The sequence below is a fragment of the Botryllus schlosseri genome, chromosome 7 (genome assembly GCF_051294905.1).
Source record: "Botryllus schlosseri isolate E-star chromosome 7, Bs_hap1, whole genome shotgun sequence".
NCBI classification, from domain to species: domain Eukaryota; kingdom Metazoa; phylum Chordata; class Ascidiacea; order Stolidobranchia; family Styelidae; genus Botryllus; species Botryllus schlosseri.
Window position 1 is genome coordinate 28,146,671 of NC_137242.1, and position 13,795 is coordinate 28,160,465.

Sequence of the window (13,795 nt, forward strand, 5' to 3'; positions counted from 1 at the left end):
AAACAAATAGTTTGGCATGGTGTTATGCTCAACGTACCGCAGTATCCTAACTGAAGCAAGACCGCGTGGGCATTGTATGATTCTTATATCAAGAAGCGCATTATGAAAATTGTGATGTAGACACCATTGTCAGAATGAAGCAACACGGTGTGTCACCAGCAGTGTACGCACGAATAACTTCAGTGTTGCCAGCCAACAACTGGTACTGTTGAACGTTCTTTCTCCATTCTTGGCAAGCTACTTGTAAAGACAGACATTTTCTACCCGAGAATGTGAAGAGGGTCGGTGTCCTTATGTTGCAAATGACCAATAGATGTTGCAAAGGATACCAACCCTGTCGGAGAATGTAGGAAAGTATCTTTCGTTGTACTACAACAAATTTTAATTATTCCTACCATAATACGTGATGTAACTACTGGAATTCTTCATAGGGCCAGATGTCGGTAAAATGAAGTTTTTTCAGGTCCAACTACTTCGTAAGGACAGACAGTTCGAACCAAAAATGAAGATAAGTAGTACAATTCTCACATTATGTGGGAAAACACCTAACTTGCATGGGGAAGCGGGTGGCGTAGATGGTTAAACACTGCAGTCACGACACCAATGGATGTTGGTTCGCGTCTCGACTCTGCCATGTTTCTATTTGTCGGAGGTTTATCTGGGCGCCTCATCGCCAATCCTGTTGTAAATACAGCACCTTCAAAAGCCGGAGGAAGAGAGAGCCGAGCTCTTGAAAGATGGCAGCTAAAGATCACGTTGAAGGAGCATAAGAAAAAAGACATCTGACATTAATGAATTTCATTACTGGGCGCAAATGACTGTAATAGTGATAAGCGCCAACGATGTGTTAATAAAACGAAACGAAACGAAAGCTAATTTGCACACGTTAGGTCAAAATTGATTTATTAAGGTCAACAAATGTCAAAATTTTGATTTTTTAGGTCAAGATCTTTCGTTTTTTAGGTAAAAAATTGCCCTAGTGATAACACAATTGAACAATTACTTTGAGAAAGAGATGCAGTCTTTGTCAGCATTAAGCGAGGAGAGACTGCAAACCAGCTCAGGTACAAAATGCGAATAGAAAAAAGGCTTCTCACGAAAACTGTTTGATTAGGCGGCACGACTTTATCAGAATCCTAATGTAGTCACGAAATAAATGTGTATATAAAACTTCCTTTCACTCGCCCCATGCAGACGAACGAATATCCATCAACAATCCGACCCAATGTAGACTCCCTTATCGCTGGTATGCGTTGCCAAGCAACCATTAAAAATCGGCAACTGATAAACTAAAACACTACTATATTGATTCGAATTCGATGCAAGTCATTAATACAACGCGTCCAGTCGAGATGAGACTGTTCTGATGTCATGTCGTGTGCAGTGACGTATGCAGAGGATAAGTTGGGTTTGCAGTCGAAACGTCGACTTTCCGAACTGCCAATTCTATTTACAACAAGTTCATCTCATTTTCTCATTTATTAGCAACTGGCATCACGGAGTTATGTTTCGACCGAACAACACGATGACACGTTCCAGGTAAAAGCTCGCATTTCTGAACTCGTATCGGATAGAGATCATGAGAAGTCACACTGATTTGCATTGAATATTCTGTATCATGTTTTAGTTTTGAATGAAAATCATATGGGCACACGCGAAAGAATTATACGAGTTCTGCTTTTTCGGCATAGTTTACTGGAATTTTGGGGATAAAGCAACAGGAATTACAATTTCCGCCATTCGCCATACTACCCTGTAATTGCGAGAACGCTTGAAAATAGGCATACACCAATAACGAATTGGTACATTCTGGGGAGTGCTTGATATTGAATCACAGCAGTGGAAAAGTGATATGACTGCAATATCCGTAGGCACTGCGAAAGTCGCTTGAATTACAGATCGCTCTTGATTTGACATTATACTTCCTTCTCTTCTTCGCGCGGTGTTGTGACATTGCTATGCATGCGTCTGAATAGTCATATATTGCAATGTGTGCTTGTAATGCACGTGATGCGTTGAATGGTGATTTCAATGGACTCACAGTGAAGTAATGACAGTAAAATATATATAATTGTTGATGTAGAGATGATTTTTTATGGTTTCTTAGGGGCATATCATCCACGTGAAGTTATTTACAAAGTTAGATACGACCATCATACGTTAATAGAAAGGCATCAATCAATAATGGTATCATTTTGCCCAACCATGCTCATCATCAAGTAATTGCGCCCCAACGCTGGCAAATTTCGCAATTTGCTATGTTACCATGTACATTTTGTGCAAACAAGTCGCTTAAAATTACAAATATTACCGGCGATACACATACAAGAAGAGTAATTTGTTGTTAGACCTAATGTGTTGCACGGGACAGCAGACGTTGCAGAACTATAGAGAAGATGAATGTCATATTCTTGAATATTCGAGCGGAGATATTCGACGGTATCAATGGCGTGGCCCAAATGTGAATTCGGAAGGGCCAAACAATTGTCAAGATCTAATGATGCAAGACGTGACGTAAACATGAGCGTGAAAATGAAACCCAAATTCGTAAGAAAAATGATTCCATCACTCACACATCTCCCTCATATTTACAACACAGGATGTTGCAACAATGTGAATTTACAGCATCAAACTTAAAATAAATGAGCAATATAAGTGTAATATTCGGCGGCGGGTCGAGTATTTTATCGGGATAGTTGATCGTGGAACGACAAAATCGCAAGGATGTGTAACCTGCGATACGCTGAGCAAATATGCGCGGCCCGCAAAATTTGTCTCTAATTAAAGAGGCACTGCGCGATAAATATGACGTGGTCTCAAATGACAGATAAAATCGGGAAAAATATTTGACCGCCACCGTATTTTCAGAAATCCACCGTAATGAAACTGATGCTAAGATAAAACTACAACTATCTCCATTCCACGCCAGTTGAATATATAGATTTCATATGGTTGCGCGGCTGCGCATCTCCGCCGCTTAACTCGTTGGGACATTGCTGGCACGATTTTTTCACATGCACTTGCTTATCCCGGTTGCTGGACGCGACCTCCATATTCTGCTACCATCATTTCTTTAGGTTGCGCGTTGGAAACATACGATACGTCACTTACTTCGCTGATGATGCAACTAAACGAACTCTCATTGCAAATTATAATATATATTTATACGTATTGCACAATCTCCATAGTGCCTGACGTTCCGCTGTGCGCTACCGGTGGGTACACTGCTGTGCCTACCGATCTGATGGACAATTAATGCAGATCGTACACATCATATGATGTTTCAGTCACTTTCTTGATGATGAAGCAGCATGAACGTTCATTGCAACTTGCAATATAGCCTGTACACTGTACATATATATATATATATTCAATCATAATCAGTAATTAACATATACTGTCAAAGGGTCGGATGTATAAGCTGCCGGTTCTGTCTACTGTGCATTCTGATGTGATGGGGAATAGATGCATAGTTGCATACGCATCCTATGTTTTCCACCTACTATACTTAAAGAAATGATGTGATTAAAATATGAACTGGGAGAAACTGGGTCAGAAGCGGCCTTGGACGGCTTAGACATAACTATTATCGCTCATTTTAGCATTCTTATACAGAAATTGACTATAACTATTTATAGAAAGATACAACAACAACTGTCGTCTATTATATTTTGTGGCATATTTAGAGATCAACCAGAGCCGCAGGAAGGCTAACTTGGAGCCGCATGCGTCTCCGGGATCCGCCGTTGTGAATCATTGCTCTATAATATCTCATGTTTGATCTGTTTGACTTCAATAACGGTTCGATCACCTGAAATTTCCTCACAATCTGCCCGATTTGAGCAGTCGCGCCATCACAATTATCAATTCCTATTGGGACGGTGGTCCTTGCAACCAATGTTACCTCTAAGCTGCGCACGTGCGCAAATGCGCAGTGCTGACACGGTCTCTGAGAACAGAAAATATAAGTTGCGCACAAAAAATCCGAAGTGATGACCTTTTTTTAGTCGTTACGCACTGCTTGACAGCAGCTTCGCGCCACCCCTTCAGCGCCTCCCAGTTTGAGTGCCACTGGTGTAATGTCTTCCGTGTATTGTATAACTTGATTTTCTCTCGTCTCTTGTTACGACTACCGGTGCAGCTGACTTTGACTAGCGTTTCCTTTTATTATTGAATTGCTACGTCATACTTTACCAATTTGGTTTTCTACTGAATCTGTTTCTATATGCTTGCTATTGTGCCGTCAACTCTCGATAAGGGACACACGAAAAGTCTTCGGGTTAATAAATTATTTACTGCGATGAATGTAGTTTTGAAAGCAATACACAAGTTCAGTACCGCCAGCCATATATTCAAGTACTGAAATGGTACGTTCCTACCCATTAAAAGCTAATTGACCAATGAGAAATATAGCTTCGATACTATTTTCCATCGTGGAAGGGTTGAAACCACGCAGCATATGACAAACGCAGTACAAAGCTACGCACGAAATTCTAAAATGTCATGTAGAACTGTCATTATGCAGGGTTGTAACCAGGTCACAAGTTCCCGAGTCACAAGTCAATTATAGTTTTCTAGTTTGGGACTTAAGTCAAGTCAAGTCGATTCATGTTCACTTCCCCACCGAGTCAAGTCCGAGTCCCAGTCAGGGTTCAAAGGTACGAGTCCGAGTCACAGCGTCTTGACTCGAGTCCGAGTCCAAGTCAAAGTCATTGTGTTCACTGTTCATTGTCGAGCTCAATCTAATCCTTACTTTTACCTTTTACTCTTACCTTACTTACTTTTTAACACTCTGTCTGGTGATATTGAATGCCTCGTATTCATTTCGTACCAACCTTCTTAACTTTAGAAGTCTCTGGTCCCATTTTACAAACACAAGTACTGATAGGCGAAATACCAATATTGTGGTAGCTTATTATTCTTCGAATGGCGGTTTGTTTTGGCGGTTCAGGTCTCGAGTCAAATGACTTGGTCGATTCATGCGTAATGACTCGAGTCGAGACATTTTTCGTATTTTAGAAAATGACTCGAGTCAATTCGGGTCACCAAATAAACGCAACTCGAGTCATTACAATCCTGGCAACATAATATTTGTGGTCGCATAAAAGGTACATATCTGAACTTTCTACAAATTCCATACAGTTATTGTGTTATAATCAGAGGTGGTCAGTAACGAAGTACTTCTACTTTTCAGTTTTCCTCTACTTCTGGTACTTATTCAAGTAGATCTGATTTTCGCTACTTCTACTTAGTAATATTTTGTGATCTACTTACTTTCTTTTCGCTATTTTCAGTTTGTCAAGTAGAAGTAGTTTATTCCTCCAATCAGGAAGATAGTAGCAAGAGTTGCGGGCTGTTTTCACGGGGTATCAACATTTTATTTTCATAAAAGTTGAACAAAGCCCAGAATTTTCGTCGCGCTTCGCGCTCAGTGGATACTGAGTAACCAGTACGATTTCGCGAAAGTATCGGTGAATATAATTTAGGTAGCGGATTGGCGTGGTTCCGTTCACGCTGCATTATCGCTCTGCGCTCATATGAAATATCTCATCACAGTATACATGGCTCATCAAAATGTTTGAAACTGATGTTTCGCAATCTAGCATTTACTTATCATATCGTAATCTAGCAGTCAATGGCGTGTCCTAATCAGTAAAAGTAGACTCTGAATTTGTTTAGTTTTAGAACTGTTTTAGCATACCACCTTTGAAACTTTCTGGACTAAAGACACGAAATACATTTTCCGCTTTTAGAAGTAGTATTTATATATTTCACTTTCAATTCCCAGTATCATATATTTTGAGTTCTAATTAATATCAGTTCTTTTATCTGGATAACATAAATGTTGAAGTATAGAAGCAAGTGTAGTAATGCCTTTAATATCCGGAAATAAAGCTACACAATATGGCATTTTTACGATCCACTATATTCTATATTTTATTAACGTTTTGCCTACTAATCGTGCAGTGTTTACACCGTATTCTATATATCTTCTCCGTATTGCTCTTCGGCTAAACTACGTGCCTTATAATATGGGGGAGTGCGCGATGCTATGATATTTTCTAAAACGTGCTGTTTGATTAAACATAAGATTAGTATCGCATTTCCATATCATTACTGTCATTTTCATCCCATGATGCGGACGAATGCTTATGCTGTCGAAAATGGAATACCTCCTGGTATGCATCAATAAGAATCAATCTCGACACCTTTCGCATAGTTCAATTTGCACCTTTTGACAGTCCATGCGAACTAATTACGATTGTTTTCACAACTACTTACTTACTTGAGTAGATTTAAATTCAGCCAATTCTACTTCTACTTCAAGTAGTTTTTGATTGCTTCTGGGAGCAGTACTTCTACTCGTACTTGAGTAGATTTTTTCGTCGCAACTTCTACTTATACTTGAGTAGCTTTCTTGACTACTTTGACCACCTCTGGTTATAATAATAAGTGATGCTTGAATACTCGACTTGACTCGAGGCGAAGCCTATATACTTGATTCAGAATAGATTCACTCTGATATTCGATTTTGCCCAGCCCTGCAAGAAAGCCTATGTGCGGCTCAATGTTTCACGGCGTTATTGACGTATGACAAGCTGGATAATATGGTTGTACAGAACATCACTGCAATATAAAATTCAGCTTGGTAGGTTACAAAATCATTATGGGCCAAGTGCATAAAAATGTTACATAGGCTACTTGTAATCAATTCTATGATAGAAATGATCTGAATCTGACTGGAATCACAATTTCCGTCCAGTTCTCAAACGATCCGACTATTGTGAGGATATTAATAAATAAGTCCACATCATAAACCAATCTGAACACGTATTGAGGCGCTTGAAACGGTATCACAACACCATTAAGAACCATCGCCACAATGTCTGTGGATACGGCGAGCGTGGCTTGCATCAGTGTTCTTGTCATCAGTCTGTACACTTTGTCGTTGGTACTTGGTTTAGTTCTTCTTTGCTCTGTGTTATAACATTCTTCGCTATTCATTTGACGCTTATTGTGCCGTTCGGTGCCAGTTTCATCGCTAGACACGCTGTCTTTCACAGTCAACGTAGACTGGTTATTAGGCACTTCGGATGTAGATATGTTATGTGTCATTTCCGGCTCAACCTTGCACGCGTTCTCGTGAACTTCCTGCATAGCGGAGCGCATATTGGCCTTGTGAATTCTCAACGGATGTATCAAAAGTCCAAGCAATATAAACTGACAGATCAACATTCCGACTCCGTAAATAAAATTTCTAAACGGATAAACCTTTTTACCGTCTTTATAAACGCAACCGGCCGCGCTGGCAGCATACTCTTGAGGGAATACCGAGACCGGAGTCATGACTATTTCTATAATGCAAATAATCGCGGAGCTGAGTATGCTAAAAATGCCGGCGCATTTTCCAAACGTATGTCCGAACGCGGGGTGCGCGTAAAACGCTCTTTGTCGAAACCAAAAGAAGTGGAATATCAAGAACATCGAAAAGCCAAATGCTGCTTTAGCACTATCGATGACCGCTTCACATCTCCAATCTTCTCTTGGGTCGAGTGTTATCAGAAGCAACGAAAATGACGTGATAAACCTCATCACAGGGAAAGCCAAGGCTACGGCCGCAACACCGAGTATTAATCTTCCGTTTAATCGGCTTCTTTCATTTTTTCTATCCCAAGAATATTTGATAAAACGAACGGTTATCCACACGTCCAGAAACATCAAGGTCGACGTAGCGGTCATGCAACATATCCATGACGGTTTAGTAATAATATCTCCAGGATTAGGCCTATTTAAACTCTGATTGTTCATATCAGAAATGCTGACGATATTTGATCAAGTATTAATGCTTGACAAACTGTAAATGACGTTCAAACTGCACAAAATCCTCACTGCTATAAGTCTGTCCATGATATATAATTAACAATCATTATTACCTTATCGTGATATGAGCTGCATCGTTTATCGAAACTGTTTTCTCATATAGCCCATGTTGCGTTAGGTATCTGGCCTATGGGTTTCGTTGGAGATGGAATGTGTAATGCCATCAAGGGTAGGTATCATATATCGTGGACCATCATCATATTAATCATGTCGGCCTATATGTTGTCACTACTCTGTATACACTAGACTGGTCAAATCCATGCTGTCTTAGAGTAAAACGGGTTAAACAGAAATGAAAACATACTGGATTCCGTGGTCATATTGAAAACATGCTCGACGTTAGAGTGTACATTTTATTAACACAATTCAGAATTACGGCGGCACAGATGAACGCAATCTTCCAAGTCATTCTCTGTTATTACTGCGTTACAGGCGCAACAATTCTCAGATGGTCACAGTTAAAATTGCTGCAAATCTTCCAAGTGCTATACTTTCTACCGGGAAAAATCTCATAATTAAAAAGTAGGTTATTTTACTTCAACAAATATTGAAGTAGATCTGGAAGTGGTCGAAATAAAAACAACAACTTGACCCTTGCGTGAGCACTCCAAAACAGTGGAAATACTTCGTTACTTACCACCTATGTGAATTTGCAATGATTACTCAAAGTTATGCACATCTTTTGTGTTAAGTAGTTAACGACTTCGAACAATCGCACCGGAGAAGCATATTTCAACTCAAGTACCCAAGTTAGTAGTTTAGTTAGTAGTTTGACGATATAAGAGGCGTCACAGACTATTTTGATGGTAGATCGTGAACGATATCTTCAAAAACATCCGGATGCATATTCATGGCAAATGCAGAATGATGGCACCACCACCATAGTATCCTACAATGGCGGTGACACACACAAATTGCACGGTTCACTACGATAGGGTCACGTCATTCTTTCCATTAACCCATAATGTCCTATATGGTGCGGAGTGGACACAAGTAAATTTCACCGCTCAGGGAAATTGGTCTACGTCACACTTCCCATTTGTCTAAAGGTAATTTGGTGGTAATTTTTGACCGGCATGCCATGCGCGAAATTTGATAAACAGATATCAATCGAAAGCTACCGCGGTACTGATTGCGAAAACGTAAATTTTATTCAGCTCGTGGTCGCGAAACCCCCCAAATCAGCCTCGAATGTTGCATTGTAACGGAGTTTGGTATTGTGACACAACCATGCCGCCTGGGAGCAGGTGAGGAGCATCGAAATCCGGAAGCGTTTCGGCCATTGTTGCGCAACCGATTAAGCATTCACCCTCTCACTCTCGTGCGCACTTGCTCCTGAGCTTCTCAGACCGCATGGTTCCGTCACAATACCAAACTCCGTTACAATCCAACATTCAAGGCTGATTTTGGGGAGTTCCAGGCCACGAGCGGAATAAAATTTATATTTTCAGAATCAGTACTACGGTAGCGTTCGATTGATATCAATTTCATCGAGTTTTGAGCTCGGCAAGCCAGTCTAAATAGTGCCGTAAATTGCCTTTGGTCAAATGACCAGAATGACGTAACCCAGTGGTTCTCAACCTTTTTGACTTCGCGGCACCCTTTGCAAATGAAAAATAGTTTGCGGCACACTAGTTTCTCACAATGTCCTTTGGCTTACGGCACCTGAAAACTACCAGGATACTTAGCAGCACCCACAGTCGTAAAGAGGGGGCCCTGAAGAAGTACTTATACCTTTTCGGAGCACTCAAGGAGGATCTGCTCAGCCTCAAAGAAGAAATTACGGTATCTTCTATATCTGCGGACATGTCACAAATACGTCAACGAATGGTATGATTTGACACGGGAATTATTGTCAATTCCTCCGCAGCTTTATGGTCCCAAATATTGCTTTCCAATTCTAGTGCAAGCCGAAGAATAACTTTCTCCGCTTCCGTGTGAGGATTTGAATTTTTAGCTATTACTTCTGCGCCCACATAACTAATCTGCTGCGCTCTGGTTGAAGTTTTGGTCTGCGCTTATATGCTATATTTCACAAGATTTGTTTGACAATAAACTCTGCCCACTACCGCATTGTCGATGTAATCAACCATCGCATCGAACAGGCCAAGCACGAACGCCACAAAAGAATACGGAGGCTTTGAGGCGTATACATAAGGATGCCAAACGCATTTTCACGCAGATCGTGTAGCATGCTTGAGAACAATACCTCAATAGTTCCTCTGGCAGGGGCAGCCACCCGCAGTTCAATTATAGTCCCAAGAAACCGGGATAATAACCGCAGCAGGCGCAGTCATGCAGGCGCCGCCAGATCTGCTATTCTCTGCGTTCAATCGACGCAATGTGCAAAACTGAATTCAACCTTCATGGCGGGCTATATGTCGGGTACAGCGAATTCGCGGAGGATATTGATTGTGGGCATGATAGCAATTTTTATTTGTCAACTGCACAAACTTCACATCGAGCACGTTTTTGATTATTTATCGTTTGCTATAGACTAGAATTATTTAGCGCATAATTTGAAAAAAAATTCCAATAAATCTCTCGCGGCACACCTGCGAGACGTAAATGGCACACTAGTGTGCCGCGGCACACCGGTTGAGAACCACTGACGTAACCGAATCGCAGTGAGCCGTGCGATTTGCGTGTGTCCACACCACCGTAGGACACTATGGTGTCATAATTAATAAAGCTACACTCTGTTACCATCATGATATAGAGGCAACAATGCGGGTTTGGTCCATTAATTTCATTGTGGATATTGCTGCATATCACCCAAATACGACTTTCGACAATTTCAAGACTGAAATATAAGTATTTGAAAAGTAGAAATAAAAGTAGTGTAAACTCAACCTCGTTGCGCTGCCGCGTGGCAAAAGCGGGAAAACATACGCAACGCACGCGGTTCATAAAAGGGAAAGTACGCATAGATACCATCATTAGCAGGTCAAGGTAGTCATAGTCGGTTCGCAAGTAGAAGCAGAAGTATCGATTTCAAAGTAAGTATTCTAGACCTAAGTATTCCTTGAAATACTGAAAAGTGTAGATGTAGTCAAAAATCATAAATACTTGAGTAAGTAGCATAAGTATAGGCAGAACCTACTTTTTTGTATTTGGAAAAGTAGAAGTACTTCGTTACTGGTCACCTAAGCTTAACTATTAGCAAAGGTCAATTTACAAAAGTTTAGAATTTTTTGAGGTTTGTCATAAAAGTCATGAAATAATATACAGCCATACAAATGTAACACGGTATAACTACATACAAATCAGATAAAGCGATATTAGCAAAAAGCAATAAGTTCTATAAATCCTGGATGCAAACTGGTCAGTGCGAGTCAAAGGCAGTGGTGAAGTTTTTCATAGGTCATACAGATTCGACATATATTCTTTATAAAGTTTGGGTTTGAAAACAATGACTCGCAGCTGTAAGTAGAGACGTAAACAAGATAACAATGTTCAATGCTCATTTGCGAAGAGGAGGGAAGTTATTTAGGGGTCCATGCTTTAACAAAAATTTCTCAGGCGCACCAACACAAATAACGTCCGGATTCCACACAGAAAATGACCGCCAGTGGAATAGAGGTGACCTATAATATCCTGCAACGATCCCTCAAAGTGATTCCAGCCTTCTGTGTTGGCGGTTTCGATCACTTGTGCTGGACGGGACAATTTCACTTGGAATTTTTCAACAGAAATCCCGGGAGCACGATCACTTTCCAGTTTTCGAACGACCCCAGAATCGTGACCATGTTTATGAAAAGGTCAACATCGTACACCAATCTGAAGACGTATTGGGGAGAATCGAACGGAATCACGACCCCAATAAGGATCATCGCCACCACGTCCGTGGACACTGCAAATACAGCTTGGAACAGCGTACGTCTCATTAGTTTGAACACGCGATGCTGGGAGGATGATTTTCTTCCTTGTTTCCCAGTTTTGCGGAACTCCTCTTGTGTATTTTGCTCCTTATCGCACTTTTTATGGCTTATGTCCTCTACAGCGGAATCATTTTGAATCTGTTGAGTGCTGGTGGCTATAAACGTGCTAGAAGTTGTCTCGGATGGTGTCGGGTACGTCTTATTTTTCTGATATCCTGGTGTGGAAGTTTGTACGTTGGCCTTGTGTATTCTAAGCGGGTGTATGAACAGACCAAGCAATATAAACTGACAAATCAGCATCCCGGCGCCGTAAATGAAATTACGGAACGGGTAAAGCTTTTTCCCGTCTTTAAAAACGCAACCTTCTGGACTTGACGCGTATTCCTGCGGGATCACAGACAGAGGAATCATGACTATTTCCATAACACAAATTATGGCAGAGCTTAGGACGCTGAAAACACTGGCGCACTTTCCAAACGTATCACCGAGGGCAGGGTGAGCGTAAAAGGCTCTTTGGCGAAACCAGAAGAAATGAAATATAAATAGCATTGAAGTGACAAATGCAGCTTTAGCGGAGTCGATCACAGCTTCGCATCTCCAATCTTCTTGCGGGTCTAATGTTATAACGAGCAACGAAACAGAGGTGATATACCTGGTTATTGGGAATATCAAAGCCGCCGTAGCGACCACCATTATCATTCCCCCGTTAAGTCGACTCTTTGCGCTTTTTCTGTCCCAAGCATATTTCACGAATCGAAGCATTATCCAACCATGAAGTAGCATCAGTAACGCTGTAGCGCTGGCGCAGGATATCCATGACGGTCGTAAACTGCTATATCCGATAGAAACATTGCTTCGATTTGCGTCATGATAAATCATCTCTGCAAGTTATTTAACCCACGTTTGCAGCTTGCGAGAGTGCTACATCCACTATACTGGTGTGATATATGAACCTTGGTGTGTGAGTATTGGTTGCGTTACGGTTGCCGAAACTCATTGATTGGAGCTCGTTTATCAACATTTCCTTGTTATGACTTGTGTGGATTGTGTCTGAAACGTTCGCGCAGTTTTCTGAGCGCTTCCGCGTGATGCTGGATACTGACATGGTGGAATTTGTTGTTTGAGACTTGCTACCGTGGCGCGTGTTGCTTTCCGGAAGTATTTCGATGTCACGAATTATGACTCGTGTAACAAGGCCACAGAAAATACATTACGATTCTCGCTTTTCCAACTTTCGTCAGTTGCAGGGTATACGCAGTTTCGCATTTGCTAAGTTGCATCAGTGCTTCTTAACCTTTACTTACCTTTACAACACGGACACTCTACAACAAGGGACACCAAAACGAGGCCCGCCTGCCTTCACATCGCAGTATTGCTGACATTTTGCAAATTTTGGATAATCCTTGTACATTTAAATCCGATCGATTTTTCAGCACATTCGCAAGCTGTCCCATGACCACTCAGGTCGGAGACGACTAAAGCGCGTAAAGGGGCCGAATGATGATGGTGATACCAAGGTCAAGTTCAGGTTTATTCATAAAATTTCATCATTTCAAAACACCACAAGACTGCGATGCAATGAAAGAAAGGAAGATGCCGAAAGGACTTGGAGTAGTCTATGAGATCAGACACCCACCTGGGCCCAAGGAGGAGGCATTGCAGTCGTAAAGGTCCCTTCGCGGCCAATGACTGCATGATTGGCGTACCATTGAATTATGTGTCCTCCGAACTATGATCGGAGTTGAAACACTTGATAATCTTCATACTTTCGAAATTAGATGACAATTAGAATTGTTGAATTCGCATAAACTCAAAAACTGAATCAATGGGGAATTCGAAAGTCATACAACACCAATTAATCAGAGTTCATTCCCATTAGCATTTTCCGTATATACACCAACATTGGCTCGTTTCGCATTATACAGTTATCTCGTTCTCTCTGAGCAAAAAGAGTGTGTATTTCCACCCCTCTGTTGTGCGGGTGTGAGTATACACCCATGGCACACGAAACCAGAACCTACCGCAGACTTATA

At 41.2% G+C, this 13,795-nt stretch overlaps 2 protein-coding genes across 2 annotated transcripts; both read right to left on the reverse strand.

Annotated features, from left to right (window-relative positions):
- Positions 1 to 6,689: 6,689 nt before the first annotated feature.
- LOC145443628 (uncharacterized) lies at positions 6,690 to 8,286 on the reverse strand. Its single transcript, XM_080321564.1, has one exon. It carries the CDS (start codon positions 7,807 to 7,809, stop codon positions 6,715 to 6,717), a length of 1,095 nt encoding a protein of 364 aa, XP_080177690.1. The 5' UTR covers positions 7,810 to 8,286; the 3' UTR covers positions 6,690 to 6,714.
- A 2,768-nt stretch (positions 8,287 to 11,054) lies between these two features.
- LOC145443622 (uncharacterized) lies at positions 11,055 to 12,721 on the reverse strand. The gene has a single exon (XM_080321559.1). The coding sequence runs from the start codon at positions 12,639 to 12,641 to the stop codon at positions 11,553 to 11,555; it is 1,089 nt and encodes a 362-aa protein (XP_080177685.1). The 5' UTR covers positions 12,642 to 12,721; the 3' UTR covers positions 11,055 to 11,552.
- Between the last annotated feature and the right edge of the window lie 1,074 nt (positions 12,722 to 13,795).

Bases quoted from the DNA above. Each gene is read 5' to 3' on its own strand.
- LOC145443628 (XM_080321564.1), bottom strand. From the start codon at position 7,809: ATGAACAATCAGAGTTTAAATAGGCCTAATCCTGGAGATATTATTACT.
- LOC145443622 (XM_080321559.1), bottom strand. From the start codon at position 12,641: ATGATTTATCATGACGCAAATCGAAGCAATGTTTCTATCGGATATAGC.